Here is a 15334-nt window from a genome sequence, read left to right on the forward strand (position 1 = left end):
CCGATGCTGAATTAACTTTCATAGGAAGAACATCATTATTCATGGCTTCATCCTGCATCTCTTCCAAGTTAAAAAAAAATTCCTTGTGATGTGTCAGCTTTAGTTTAAGAATATGTAAACAGAATATTATGTTTATGTAATAAAGTTCTTCTAATGCTAGATAGGATTTTTCTGGTTACTCAATATCTAAATCTGTCTCTTTCCTCTTAACGCCCCTATCAGCTGTAAATTATTAATTAGTGCATTTTTCTTTGATAAATGGAGTACCATAAGAAATCTGCAGTATATATTGGGTTACATTTGGTGCTAAAGACATGGCCAGTTTGAATGTTTGTTGTAACTAATGAAATAAACCTTGTTAATCTTTTCTTTTTCTTTTTTGGTCTATTTCATATAGCTAGAAAAAATGTAAAGCAAGAATCAAACGTAAATGAAGAATGGAAAAGTATGTTTGGGTCTTTGGAACCTTCTAACATCTCCCAGCCAATACCTAAAGGACAAAGTACTGATCAAGAAACAATTCAGACTGGAAAACCTATTCGTTCTGAGTCCGCTGCTGGTATTGGTCCCACTTTGTCATCATCTCCACAGGTATTTCTGAAGACCTCACTAATGCATTTTTATCTGATCTAGATATTTAAATAGCCTAGATATTTAAATAGCAAGTACTTTACCCTCTACTCACTTGAACACAACAAAATGACTGATGTAAAGAGGAATTTTTAAGCCATTGTATTCAGTGTTTTTGTTCTTTTTGCTCTTTTGTTCAACAGAATATTGGGGCTTCAGGTTTAAAAAATTGGGAAGAATAAAGGTTAGTTCTATGAACAGCATGATCCTAAAGTGAATATATATCTTTTTCTAAGGGACGTGTTGGGGGAAGTTAACTAGTGCCTTAGATAAGCTATGGGGACAGTAAAGCTCCTTGAAACTCTTTGAGAATTCAAGAGTGGTAGACCCTGATCTTGTAATCTTCCTGTGTCTGGACCTCTTTTGTCTGTTACTTCATTGGAACACAGGATTTTCTATACCAGATCATAGCACTGGTCTGTATCCAGTAGTGGTCAGAACCAGATGCAGAAGAGGATGCAAGAAACCCTGCAGTAAATGTGGATGGAATAACCTATTCATAGAGAATTTGTTCCCCATCCCTTATTAGAGATTAACTAGTATTCTGGAGCACGTGTTTGTAGCATTTCCAAAAGTTAGTATAGGTCTTAGAGGCTGCCTGGATTCCTGCCTTGATTAGGGCCTTACTAACGAGCTATGACTTCAGTATTAATTCTGGATCTCAGGTGGGAGTTTTGTCAACTTTTTTGGTTTGATGTAAACAAATAACTGTTAGCTAATTTGTCACTTTGTAGGCATTAGTAAAGTAGTTACTACAGGTATATTTGCAGTAACTGCTCCTACAACAGTTGCTTGAAAAAATATTTTCTTCAGAAAAGCGTACAGTGAAAAGACATTTGTGTGCTGTGTTCTTAATAGTAATTTGTATTTCAAGTTGTTATGCAAACAAGGCATTGATTCTAGTCTCTTATGGTGGATTTGGTACATCAACTCTTTCATTAACATGGTTGATGTTTGGCTTGTTGCAAATCGTATATCCACATTTAAGTTGCTCACTTGAACAAATATTGAAGTCTTAGTTTTGAATTTGCATTTTTGCTCATCACTAACCAGGTTAAAGGACAAATGATTCCGCCATACTCTCTTTAGTGTGACATGCTAATCACATAACTGATTTAGCTGTGAATTTTTTTAAATTGTTTATGGCATACAGGCAACTGATGGAACAGTTGTCCAGACCAGGAAACCAACCATACAAGTTTTAAGCAGTACAGCTTCACTGTCCACGTACCAGTTACGCATCACTACTTGCAAAACTGAACTTCAGCAGTTAGTCCAACAGAAGCGAGAACAGTGCAATGCAGAAAGAATGGCCAAACAGATGATGGAGAATGCTGAATGGGAGAGCAAACCACCTCCTACAGGTAAAGATCAGGACCAGTGTGTTATTAGACCAGAGGTAAAACTTGGATCAAATTACATTCACCATAAGGGAAAATTTGAAATGCCAGAAACACAAGAAATTACTGGATTTTGAAATCCTCCAATTTTAAGAAGTTGATCTGGATTGGTTCCTTCTTTAGGAAAAAAAGTTCTGTTTTGACCGTGGAAATATTAAGGTCACCTGAAAAGTCTTATTGTAAAAATTTTTACAAAGAGAAACCATTTTAATATTCTCTTTCGCTGTCTGTGTAGGCATAGAAATTAAAAATGCTCATTTAAAATCAGTTTTTTTAATCTACCTGCGAAAATATGGTCATCAGTTTGTTCGGTTGCAAGCCCTGCAGGGAATGCAGTTTTCCATCAGTTTAGTTGATTTGTCAGTACTGTAACTGTTGCCAGGCAAGAGATTCAACTCTCTGATAAGCAAGCTTTTTGGTATACCTTTAACTTAGAGACAGGTTCAGTTTAGCATTCTGAGTGATGCTTTCTGTACTAAGAAGGCATTTCAGGCCTGCCATTGGGGGAGACAAAGGGGAAAACTGCCCTGGGGCCTGGTGATATAAAGGGCCCATGGCTCCAGCTGCCACCTCTGCTATGCCACAGGCCTTTCAATTGCCACCAGAGCCCGGGTGATGCAGTCCAGGTAACCTTAAGAGCTATCTGGAGGAAGGGGCATGGCGTGGTCCATGCCGCACAGAGGACTAGCTGCTCTAGTCCTGCCTATCTGCCTGATTGCCCACCACTTCTGGGAAGTCAGAACCTTCCCCACCCTACCTTGCACAGGGGCCTGGCAATTCTGTAAGCCCCCGGAGACCATTTTATTGGTGCATGTATAGGCACCAGTAAGCATTGTCTGAATCTGGTATACTGCTGTTCGGTCTGCCCAGTATCTTTTTAGTGTTGTATCTGTCTCCAGCTTATCATTGTCACTTGGATGTGGTGGGAATTTTCATTTTTCTTTAGTGTTAGGTTTTGGTGGTTGATTTCCTATTGCTGTTTCCATAGGATGGCGTCCTAAAGGGCTTTTGGTTGCTCACCTTCATGAACATAAGTCTGCAGTGAACCGTATTAGAGTTTCAGATGAGCATTCCATTTTTGCCACATGTTCTAATGATGGCACAGTGAAAATCTGGAACAGCCAAAAAATGGAAGGAAAAACCACTACAACCAGGTAACTTACAATTCTTCACACTATGTCATTTCTTTTCTCTTTACTAAAACTATTTAACTACAGGTTACACCTCCATAAACCAGAACTCTCTGGTCCAGCAGCATCCATGGTCCAGTAGGACCATGGATGTTCCAGGATCAGATAGTCCCAACACGCTGCAGGTGATTTGGGGCGTGGGGGAGAAGGCGAAGCAGGAGTCTGTCGTGATGCAAGGGGTGGGATGCTGTGCTGCGGGAGTGGGAGGGGTGGGTCAGAAGCCAGGAATCTGGGTGTGTGGCTGAACTGGGCTGCAGGAGCCAGTGCGTGGCTCAGCTGGGCTGTGCGGCGAGATAGGGGGCAGTAAGCCCCACGCACAACTCAGCTGGGCTGCCTTGGGGAACCGGGAAGACGGGGGTGGGGCAGGGAGTGGGGCCAGCATCAGGGAGGCCAGAAATGACCTGGTCCAGCCAAATCTCTGATCCAGGACCAGTCAGGTCCTAAGGATGCTGGACCAGGGAGGTCCAACTTGAACGCACAAGCTTGAACCATCCTACAGTATACTGAAGATCCTAAATATTCTACTGGAAGAGTCTACCTATAAGGGTGCAACCATAAAATTTGATGTTTCATTTTCTAGGAATCTTTGTTCTCTTCTATCTGATTGAAACCACAAGGGGAATATTACATATGCGATTACATATTACATTTGGAAATCTTTATGATATATAGATATCAGCAGGGCTCGTCAATTAATGTAATCTACTTGCCTGTAGCGAGTAGATTACAAGCCGGCACAGCCGCGCAGCGCGGTCTGCGCATGCACAGCGTGCCGAACCGCACAGCTGGCGAGCAGGGCTCACCGCCGTTTGGCGAACCCTGGATATCAGTATCAATATATATTTAAAGATCACCTACATTTACAGCTAAATGAGCTTCATAGTTAACTGTCTTTTTCCTTGAAATGCATTTCAGGAAAATTTGTATACAGTACTTCTGAAGAGAAAATGCACAGTACATAATTTACTGAAATGCACACCTTATAAAAAAGGTCCTGTTAATACAAAAAAAGTCAAGATACACAGGACCATTCTGATAATGAAATTAGACTTTATATGTTCATAGAGAGACGAAGGTATTGTAAAAAAGCTACATATATGTATGTAAGATTGTAGGGTGTTTGTTCTGTATCTGTAGCACAGAATGATCATGACATTGAAAAGCTTCAGGGGGTTGCCGAGTTAGTCTGTACAGGATACATTTAAAAAACAACAAATAGTTTGGTAACACCTGAAAGACTAACAAAACACATAGTTGGTATCATGAGCTTTTGTGGGCACAGCCCACTTCTTCAGATGACCAGAGCGTTGGCTGTCCAGAACGAAAATAAATGGGGGTGGCGGAGGAAAAAAATGGAGGGGGAGAATCAAGAAGAGGCAGTGGGTATAAAAATATCAAGGGGAAAGATGAGCTGGAATGTAACAGGAAAAACAAATAGTCTATAAGCACCTAAAGACTGGATATATGATGATAAAGAGTATAACACCTGTTACAAAGGAGGAGAATTAAGTTTATACAGACAACTCAGACTGACATTTCCTGATTTTGGAGCACTCACACTAATATGGTCTTAATGCGAGGAGTTATTTTAAGGTTGTGGGAGAGGTAAAATTATATTGTATTGCAAAGATTCTGCTATGACTTGAATCTGTTTATCTCTTTCTACCTCTCTGTCCCCTTTAGATCAATTTTGACATATTCTCGGATTGGAGGAAGCGTCAAGACCCTCACTTTTTGTCAAGGCTCACACTACTTGGCCATAGCTTCAGATAATGGTGGGATCCAGCTTCTTGGGATTGAAGCATCAAAGCTTCCGAAATCTCCTAAAATTCATCCTATACAAAGCAGGTACCTGTCTATTTTATACTGGAGAATGTATGTATTATAGGTCGTACTGACCTGGTATGGCACCCACAGGACCTGACTGGTCCCGAATGAGAGAGTTTGCTGGACCAGGAGAGGTCAATTCCAGCTTTTGTGCTGATAGACTCTGGGCTCTCCTGGCCAGGCTCTCTTCTAGGCTCTGTGCCTCCACATGGCTCTGCTGCTAGCCCAGCTGCTGTCTGGCAGCTGGCTCCAGATGAACTGCACTACTGATACTTCCCCGACTCATCCTGCTAGGCTTCACTTTCTCAGCCAGCCTGTGCTGCTGGTCTGGCCCTGGGATTTTACTAGCTCGATGAAGATAAGTAGGCCTTGCAGGAGAAGTGAATTTGGAGGGAGGAGTAGGGGAGATACTCACTGTGGAAGGGTCGGGAGGCATTGTGAATGAAAACATGATGATGTGAGTGGCTATAAAGCATCTTCAGTATGGGGGAGTGTTAAAGAAACATTTAGAGAGATAATAACTGTCTTGTTTCTGCTTTGCTTTATTTCTCCAGGTTGCTAGACCAGAAAGACGATGGTTGTGTGGTAGATATGCATCACTTCAATTCGGGAGCACAGTCAGTGTTGGCTTATGCCACTGTGAATGGTTCCTTAGTTGGATGGGACTTGCGATCCACTAGTAATGCTTGGACACTAAAACATGATTTGAGGCTAGGTCTCATAACCTCGTTTGCTGTGGACATACATCAGTGCTGGCTGTGTATTGGTAAGCTTAATTATTATTCAGTCTCAGTTTGTTGGTGTCATAGGGTGAGTATGCCCAGCCACCTCAGAAGCAAGGCAGTGAGCTTGTCAGGCCACTCAACATGTATTCGACCTCATGAATGTTACAGCCCCAGGTACCCCCAGGCCTCTCACTATTCCTTTTTCCCCATACAAGAGTACAGCTTAGTGGCAAAAGTCAGTAGCCACCCCAGTCCACAGGCAATAGGTCCCAGGGGCCTAAGTCAATAGCACCCATGTCCACAGGGCAGTAGAGACCAGGGGCCTTAGTCAATATCAACTCTCTGTTTGCGGAGCAATAGGGCCCGGTGGCCAAAGTCAGTAGCAAGAAAGGTAGTGTCTCCTTGGAGGTTTAATGGGGATGGGGGTCCCCTCCCTCTCCGCCGGGTCGCAGCCCAGGGCCCTGTCAGTGGTGGGTGTGTCCCATCATTAGCTCAGCAGGGAATCTGTCTGCAACACACTGAGCTCTCAGGGATCCAGTTCCCTGCCCTAAGCTACTTCCTACCCACCTCATAGTAGTTGGCATCTTCCCCACTTGCCTCCTGTAGACTGGGAGTTTCCCCAGTCAGTCTCTGCTGGCTGGCCTCCGCGTCATCATCCTTCAGCTCTACAGTGGTCAGCTCCGACTGAGCTGCTCCACTGGCCTTTATACTGGTCCTCCAGTTGGAGCATGCCCAGCAGGGCTGTGGGGGTGGGGCTCTGACAGGGAGACCTGGTTAACCCTCACTGGCCCAGCGTGGGGTTGGTACACCCCATCACAATTGGTTAGACTTAGTGAAATTCATTTAAAATAACTAATTCGTTGTCCCTTTAGAGTGCATGTTTTATAATGGCTCCGGGTACTTTTTAGTAGATACTCTAGTGTATATCAAATCAAGACTACAGGCCCTTTACTTTAGGAACAAAAAAAATATAGATTAAAAACTGGTGCAATAGGCCCTCTGACAATAACTCTCTTTCACCAGGTACAAGCAGTGGTACCATGGCATGCTGGGACATGAGGTTCCAGTTACCCATCTCCAGCCATTGCCATCCTTCCAGGGCTCGTATCAGACGCCTGCTTATGCATCCTCTCTCTCAGTCATGGGTAATTGCAGGTAAAACAGATATCTTACTTACCATATCATTGATGAAGATTGTGATTCACAGCTTGTTCTTCTCTTTCTGGTGTACTGAATGTGTGATTCTGCAGACTTGGTTCTGCTCAGTAGGTGAGGGTCACAGTTGGATTCTGCCTCAGTGCCTTGTAATGACTTTCATACAAAAGGTACAGTTTTACCCCCTTATATCCTCTTTAGAGAGTTAGTGTGCCTGGATATTCTAACTCCCAAGAGGTTACCAGCCCAGTACACTGCTTGCTACATCTTGCTGCCTAAGGGAATTTGCTTAAAAGGCAGGAGGTGAAATCCTGACCCCATTAAAGCCAGTTGGAAGTTTGCTATTGGCTTCATTGGGCTCAGGAGTTCTCCCAGAGTAGGGAATATTTTTAGAGGTACAAAGGATAGTTCAGTGTCCAAGTCCCATTAAACCCAACTCATTTGTACTTTTGAAAATCCCAAGACTCTTACTGCAAAAACTTGCAGTTGTTTTATTCTTATATACACAGAATTGTAGAATTCTGCAATAATACTGCAGATATTTTATTAAGTAACGGTGCAGCAGTCCATTCTTGTAATGAGTTTTTATGCTTAAAGTACTGTGCAGGAATAGAGCCTACAAAGTTATGGTATAGAAGTATAAAATTAAAAGATTCTTTCACCCAATGCAAATTTTAAAAAATGTTTAAACTTGGGGTTCAGAGTTTAAGTAAACTTACTCCTTAAATTTCATCTATTTTATTTTAATGGGTGATGTCATCTGGATTCTACATATCTCTAAGAAAAACTTTTCACTTGTGTGACACGTGCACAAACAGTGTAAGTCCTCCCTTGCTGGGTAGTACAGGCAGTCCCCAGGTTACGTACAAGATAGGGACTGTAGGTTTGTTCTTAAGTTGACTTTGTATGTAAGTCGGAACTGGTACATATTGTAGGTGAAACTCTAGCTAAACATTTCTCCAGAGCTCAGTTTTATTCTCCCACACCTCACTTCGCTCAGTCCTTTATTCTCAAGCTGAGGTGTCTGCTGAGAAAAGCCGCTCCGCGTCTCCCTGGTCTGCTGGGGGGGCGCTAGCTTCGCGTCTCCCTGATCTGCTAGGGGGAAGCAGCTAGTGCGGGGTTGCCTCACCCCGTTTGTAAGTAGGGAGCCAATGTAAGTCGGATCCATGTAACCCGGGGTCTGCCTGTACATAAATAGTAGGTTTCTCCTGTTGCACTCTGATCCAGCAAAGAAGTCACTTGTGTGCTTGCATTTAAGTATGGGAGTAGACCCCCTGAATTTAATCAGAGGCACTCGCAGGCTTAAAGTTAAGCATATGGGTAAGTGCTTTGCTGGATGGGGGCCGTAATAGTCTAAAGGAATTTCTGTAGACTTAGAGCTCATCCTTCCCTTCCTTCTGCTAGATGAATTCTGAGTTCCCTAGCCAGAGTGTTGAACTGCTTCTGATACCTATGCTGGTAAGCCGCTATTTACCATTCACAGATTGGGGGCAGAGGTTCCCAGGAAGTAAGTGATCAAATTATATGTTTTCAAGAGGATATTGGAAATAGTTTTGTTTTAGACTCTCCATTATCTAAACAACTGTAAAATGAGGTTTAGGGTCCTTTTTATCCAGAATGGAGCCACCACTGTAGAGATGAAAACAGCAAAATACGTTCAGAACTGACTAAAAGTGAGATTAACATGTTCCCTAAGGAGAGCAAGCCAGATGTGTGGTACACTCAGCCTCTATCAGTAGAAACCAAAGCCATGTGATTCAATTGTAATTGTATTGGCAAATTTTCCCCTGTAGCTGTTCAAGGCAATAATGAAGTCTCTATGTGGGATATGGAAACTGGAGACAGGCGTTTCACTTTGTGGGCCAGCAGTGCACCTCCTCTTTCAGAATTACAGGTTTGGCTTCCTTTTTCTTTTTCCATTATCGTGCTTTATGGTTTCTGTAGAATTTCCTGCTTCCAAGGAGCACTTCAGTATTTCTGCCTGTGTGTTTGGTGGCTGCCTTTTGTTTTTGTAGTTTCTCAGCATGTCTCATCTTCGTAACTTAATCATGTTTTGCTGTTAAAATGAAATCGCCTTTCCAAAGAAGTCTGGGAACCTACAGAAACATAAAACAACTTCAAGGAATTAACTGATTTCATTTGTCAGGTTTTAGATATTTCTTCCTTATTAAACTTCTTAGATTCAGTAGCTGGGGTAGAGCCTCTTTATGTAGTGCATTTGCAAAGTGACCTTGGCTGCAGGGAACTGGAAAAAGAAGTTTTGAATAAGATATATTGCCCTGATTCCCCTTTCATCTACTGTAGAGGAGGGGTTAATGATATTTAACTCACCCACTGCTATGTTTGGTCACCCTATTTTTCTCACAACACTTACTAAGCAAATATCTGGGCTTTGATGTTAACTTAAAGGAGTAAATTCATAGTATTGCGTTTGGGTCTGTTTATAAATTAATGACCTTTAAATGTTTGTTCTTGTCATCACAGTATCTCTATTCTATTGCACTTCACCTTAATAGAGTAAACCCACCACTGTGTTTAGCAGTTGGTATTAAATATATCTTCATATGGAGCAATATGTACATGCTTTTTTCCCCCCGCTGTAATTCATTTGTCAAAGGCACCTCCACACCCAGCCATGAGTGCAAAAGAAAGGAAACAAAATAAAATAAAATCCTTCAAGCAAAATATATTACTAAGACCTCCCCCCGCCCCCCATACATGTTACATTTCAGATCTGCAATAGACGCTGTACTTAAAGTAGGGATATAAGCGACTAGTTGACTATCCAATAAGCAGATGCTTATTGGATAGTCAACTCAACTAGTCACGCTCCTTCTCCCTCTCCTCCCCCCCCCCCCCCGCCCGCCTCTATTAGAGGCTACGTCTAGACTACGGGGTTTTTCTGGGATACCAGAGGTATCCTGGAAAAACTCTGCTACGTCCAGGGAACACGTCTGCTCTTCTGCAAAAAAAAAAAAAAAAAAAGCGGAAGAGCAGACGCGCTCTTTTGGAAGTCCTGTCTTCCTCCTCCCATGAGGAAGAAGGGCTCTTCTGAAAGAGGGTTGTTTTTTTTCTGAAATTTGACCCAGTGTAGACGGAAAAAGACATGTAATTGCGGAGCGCAATTTGCGTACCTTTTTTCTGATAAAGCCCCGTTGTGTAGACATAGCCAGAGAGAGGCAGTGGGGGAGGAAGAGGAGCAGGAGCTGATGTTGGTGTTGGTGGGTAGGAGGTGGAATAGGTAAAGCTGGCTTCCCCAGCACTGTCTCTGCGGTGGGGCAGTGGAGGCTGAGGCACAGTGGAAAATAGCGCAAGTGGGGACTACTCAGCAGGGAGCCCCTGCAGGGCTTTTGTACATTTCAAAAACAAAAGTGCCGCAGGGAACACGGGGCAAGTGGAGACTCAAGCAATTCCTGCTCACCTGTGCTCTCTGTGGCACTCCCCTCTTGTTGCCACTGTGAGAGGCAGCAAGGGGTGGGGATGGGAGCTGGCTGCAGTGCTGCTGTGAAGCAGCACCTGTCTGCAGGGGTCCCAGCAAGGAGCTGCCCCCCCCTCCCCAGCAGATAAGGGATGTAGCTGCCAAGCAACCCTTGTTTGCGGTGGCCAGGGTTAGCCTCAGGCAGGGACTACTGCCGGAGTAGCCTCTGCCTGCGGCTAGCCCTGGCCACCACAAACGGGCTGCTCTAGCATGAGCCCCTGTTCGTGGCAGACAGAGCTGTCCGTTACAAATAGGGGCTGTTGGACTCAGCATGAGCCAGGACCGAGCAGCCCCTAGCTTGACTGATCGCTGCGCCTCTGCATTTTAAATGTATTTAGAGCCCAGTGGTTCTTACTGCAGTTAAAATACAGAGTCGCAGCATGGTGGCACTGGAGCCGACATGAGCCAGGACTGCTTAGTCCTGGCTCGAGTCGGCTCCTCTGGAGCTACCCCTGCTGTGGCTCTGCAGAGGCGCTTATTGACTGATCGTATAGTCGATAAAAATTGTTTAGACTATACGATTAGCCAAATAATCGCATTTTAACATCCTTAACTTAAAGGATCTATTCCCCCTGAATAAAAATTCTAGGCTCCCTTCTCTGTTGATCTCAAATAGCCATATGTAGGGATGTTTCCACTGTTGTAACCATGTTGATTAGGGATGTTAGATACCAGTATTTTAGTAATCATGTAGCCGAAACAATTTTTAGCAGTTACACGGTTACTTAAAGTACTCTCCAGGGGTGGGTCTGGCAGCCAGTACACTCCTGGCCCCGTTTCCGGGGAGCCCCCTGCCACTCTGCAAGAGAAGCTAATTTAAAAATGAGCTCCCAGCGAAGATCAGCTTCTGGCTGCCACCCCTATCTGCAAGGGGACCTGAGCTCTCCACAGACAGAGGCTGCTTTGGCATCCCACGGAGCAGTTGCTGTCCGTGGGGGGATGAGCTTATCAGTTAGTTGTTTAAATGGCTATAATAATTCAAACAATAAGGTCCATCCACCTTATATCTCCTGTGTAATTATAGCTTTTCATAACTGGGGTTTTTATGTATCAGTTAACTAGGAGTCTTGCTGTGGTGGTTCTTATAACTTTGGAACTGCCAGAACATCAAGTGTATATTCTTGTGTTTTTCAGCTTGCTAATTTTATTCAATTCTGTAAGAGAGAATTACTCAGCTGGCAATGTCTCATTGAAAGCCTAGGAAGAGTTAGATTCTCTTACATGCTTTGGGAGAGGAACAAAAATAAATGACTTTTATCTCTATGTATTTAAGATTTGACTATTTACCAGATACCAATTCATCACACTTTGATTTTGTGTTGAAACAAAGGCTTCCTGTCTTGTTTGGCAACATAAATTAGAAATTTGGTACAAGAACATTTTTGGAGATAGTAACATGTTTTTATTTTCCCCAATTAGCCGTCGCCTCACAGTGTTCATGGAATATACTGTAGTCCTGCAGATGGAAATCCCATATTACTAACTGCAGGTTCAGACATGAAAATAAGGTAAAAATACTTTGAGGAATCTCTTTAAAGATGTAATTTTTTTTTTAAAGTAATCGAACCCTTTAGCAGTAGTGGCTGTAGTATTTACAGATTGGTCCATTATAAGTTTGGGCAATTGAATGTTACTCTTTTTTCCACAGATTCAAGAGACATGTCTCTGTTTGGACATGTCTACACTGGGGAATTATTCCCCTCATTTTGAAATAACAAGGTGAGCGTCCACACAGCAAGCCCGTTATTTCAAAATTATTTCAAAACAATGGGCTTGTTATTTTGAAGTAACAACTCCTGCTTGTGATGAGGAATAATGCTTATTTCGAAATAGTGTTAGTGTGGACGCTGTAGTCGAAGTAACTACTCCCCAGAGTCAGTCAAAGTAACTATTCTCCGGTGCTTCCTTGGGCTCTAAGTCGAGGTAGCGTATCCACATTAAGGGAGCCTGCCTTGGATTAATTTTGAGGCTTCCCTATAGTTATTTCAGGAATTTTTCTTTCGAAATAGTCTCATAGTGTAGACATAGCCTTCTATTCCTCGTTATTGCTGCCTGTTACATTAGACCAGTGTCTTTAACTTCTCGAGTCTCACTTTCCCATCTGCAAAATGGAGATAAGAGCCTTTGTAAACTGCTAGATATGCTGTGCTGGATGCAGCAATTAGTGATGCCCTGTGAACAAATATGATTAACTTTGATTTTCTGTATTTATAACCTGTAACTCTTCCCTTCAGCCTATAAAGTCTAGTCTGATTTTTACCAGGGGAAGAAAGTTCTTACAAAGTTGTATTGAGACCTACCACCGTTAAGCATTTCTTACCTTCTTTGGCTTATGCATGTTTTTGTTTTGTTTGTTTTTCCTTCACTCTCTTAGATTTTGGGAGATGGCTTACCCTGAGAGATCATACATTGTTGCAGGAAGTGCCAATTGCCCATTGGTATCCTACTATAGGAAGATAATTGAAGGCACAGAAGTGGTTCAGGTATTCTGTTCTGTTTTGTTTTTTTTAATTGCCTCTCCAGGCCAGTGTTCAAGTACACCAGTATGAGGAGAGGAACACTTTCATTTCTGGTTCCTCTACTTACTACTACTATGCATTGATGACTTCAGTCCCTCAACAGGTCATATTTCAGAGGCAGCAATAATGTTTAAACCCAAATAGTGCTTGTTTTGACAAACAATACTAACGAATAGTATTCATTGGGAAAACCTGATATCTTTGGTTGACTTTTGTGATCCTGGAACTCAGAGATTTAACAGTTTAATATTTTGACTTTCTGGACATTGAGGCATTTCCACTAAAAACTGTTACCCAATTAGTGTGGAATTTGTCCTGCAAGAGGTTGAGTACACAAATTATTTATGCAGTGCTGTAAGTACGCTGTTTGTTCCTTATGGGATAATTAAAAACAGTCGAAGCACAACTTAAATCACATCCGAAAAGTACGGGAATGTTTTCATGTCAGATTTCTGCTGTGATTGTATCCCTCAAAATGACTTCCAGCAGTTACAGATTTACTGCTTTATATTTGGCTTTGTAATGTTTTGTATCGATTATTTAACTGAATACATGGCGTTTAAGAGATTTCTATTAAGGAGGCATTTTTTATAAATTTCTTTAATATAGAAAATCAGCTGTCAATTTATTTTATTCCTTTAAGCCAATTTTATGAGAATTTTTCTGTATGGAAAAAATCCTACATAATTAGGAAAAACTGGTAGATTCTCAAAAGATTACTGTAAAACTCTGTGGAATTTGAATAGATTCTTCTATAATATTTAACAATTGATATCCCTGCTACAGAACTATTAGTTTAAAAATCCTAGATGGGCTGGTTCTTTTCCATAGGATTGTTTTCCATGAAGATGACTAAGCATACATTTTCTCTCATCAGCTTTTCCTTTCCTGAAGTTGTAATACTGAATTTGAGATACCTATCTTGTTCCCCTATCTACTAATACAGAATTATTACTTTAGTTCAGGATCAAGAAGCTAGATTGTGAAGGAAAAGGGCTTTTAGGCCAACTCTACAGTAGACTCAGCAGCTCAGCTTGCAGTACTCAGCTCCAGCTGTGGTTAATATGTAACTGGAGTCAGTTTATCTTAAGCTGAGGTTGGTGGCATCCACACAAAGTAAGGCTGACAGGAGTACATGCTCCCATGGGCTCCCTACTCCTCACAAAAGGAGTACCGGATGCTGGTGAGGGCATCCTCTGAGTTTGATTTAGTGAGTCTGAACTAGACTCGCTAAATTGAATCCTGAAGATTGATCATGGCAGCAGTGATTTTCCTTGTAGTGTACACACGGCCTTAAACACACACCCCTGTTTCAGTAATAGGAGGAGAACATTTGGCAAAGGAAAACTTATGTTGATTTGTAATGGTCTTTCTAGTCGCCAGACTATGAAACGTCCTGTTAAATTCATATACTACTGGAGACTTGTTTATTTTAATATTTTCACTCTCAAACAGGAAATTCAAAACAAACAGAAGTTGGGCCCTACAGATGAGACCCCTCGTCGGGGACCAGAATCTCTACCAGTTGGACACCATGATATCATCACAGACATTGCTACTTTCCAGACTACTCAAGGTTTTATAGTAACTGCATCAAGAGATGGAATTGTTAAAGTGTGGAAGTAAAGATTGCACTAATATATAATATGTAAATATTTGTAATAAATAATAGAATTATGCTGACTCTGAAGAATATGAAGATGACCATATATCAATCAGTATGGTTATTAAGACTTGTCCGAAGGTCCTTTCAGTTATTTTATTACAGCTGCTTGATTTCTGTAACACTTTCGGAAAGTAACAAGCAGAAGCAGTTTATGAAGAAGTAGTGGTTAGTGTGGTGGTAACCATACCATTCTTCAGGAACCTATAATAAAACAGTTTTTGAAATATTACGTTGCAGGTTATAAACATAATGAAAGCTGCTGACTCCTACATAGACAGTATTTATGAAGCCTGATATTTTTTTTTACATTGAATCTGGAAGAAGAAATATTTTGTTGCACTAATGTCCATGTATACTCTCATTAATATATAGTTGATATCAAAGAATAAACCCCATATGAGCTTACTTGCACAGTAGTTTTGTCTTCAGTATCTATTGGCCCTTTTGTCTACTGAAACGTGCCAGGTTTCTGCTTCACTGTATCACAGTTCCAGGGCAATTTCACCATATTTACTGAGCATTTTATATTAACGAGAATTGAAAGCCCAGTGATATTTTGCAGGAGGAAAAAAAACATTTTAAGCACTTCTTGCTACTCCCCACGCACTTCCACTGTAATGAACATGTAAGCCACAGAATGAGTGATGCATAATGTTTTCTTATACCCTTATTTTTTCACAAAAACAGTGATGATATGATTTGTCTGCTTGTGATGTATCTAAAAACTCCCTGCTGCATGAATAG

General features: G+C 41.8%; 1 protein-coding gene across 1 annotated transcript in view; it reads left to right on the plus strand.

Annotated features, from left to right (window-relative positions):
* PIK3R4 (phosphoinositide-3-kinase regulatory subunit 4) overlaps positions 1–14995 on the plus strand; it is a 39809-nt gene extending 24814 nt beyond the window's left edge. Inside the window, exons 11-20 of the mRNA XM_075921929.1 lie at positions 398–591; positions 1784–1994; positions 3019–3184; positions 4904–5068; positions 5602–5813; positions 6796–6927; positions 8721–8821; positions 11825–11913; positions 12780–12888; positions 14380–14995. Coding sequence (XP_075778044.1) covers positions 398–591; positions 1784–1994; positions 3019–3184; positions 4904–5068; positions 5602–5813; positions 6796–6927; positions 8721–8821; positions 11825–11913; positions 12780–12888; positions 14380–14550 — 1550 coding nt within the window. The 3' untranslated portion in view covers positions 14551–14995. The remainder of the gene's footprint in view (positions 1–397; positions 592–1783; positions 1995–3018; positions 3185–4903; positions 5069–5601; positions 5814–6795; positions 6928–8720; positions 8822–11824; positions 11914–12779; positions 12889–14379) is intronic.
* The last annotated feature ends 339 nt before the right edge of the window (positions 14996–15334 follow it).

Source organism: Pelodiscus sinensis, chromosome 2, assembly GCF_049634645.1.
Source record: "Pelodiscus sinensis isolate JC-2024 chromosome 2, ASM4963464v1, whole genome shotgun sequence".
Taxonomy (NCBI): domain Eukaryota; kingdom Metazoa; phylum Chordata; order Testudines; family Trionychidae; genus Pelodiscus; species Pelodiscus sinensis.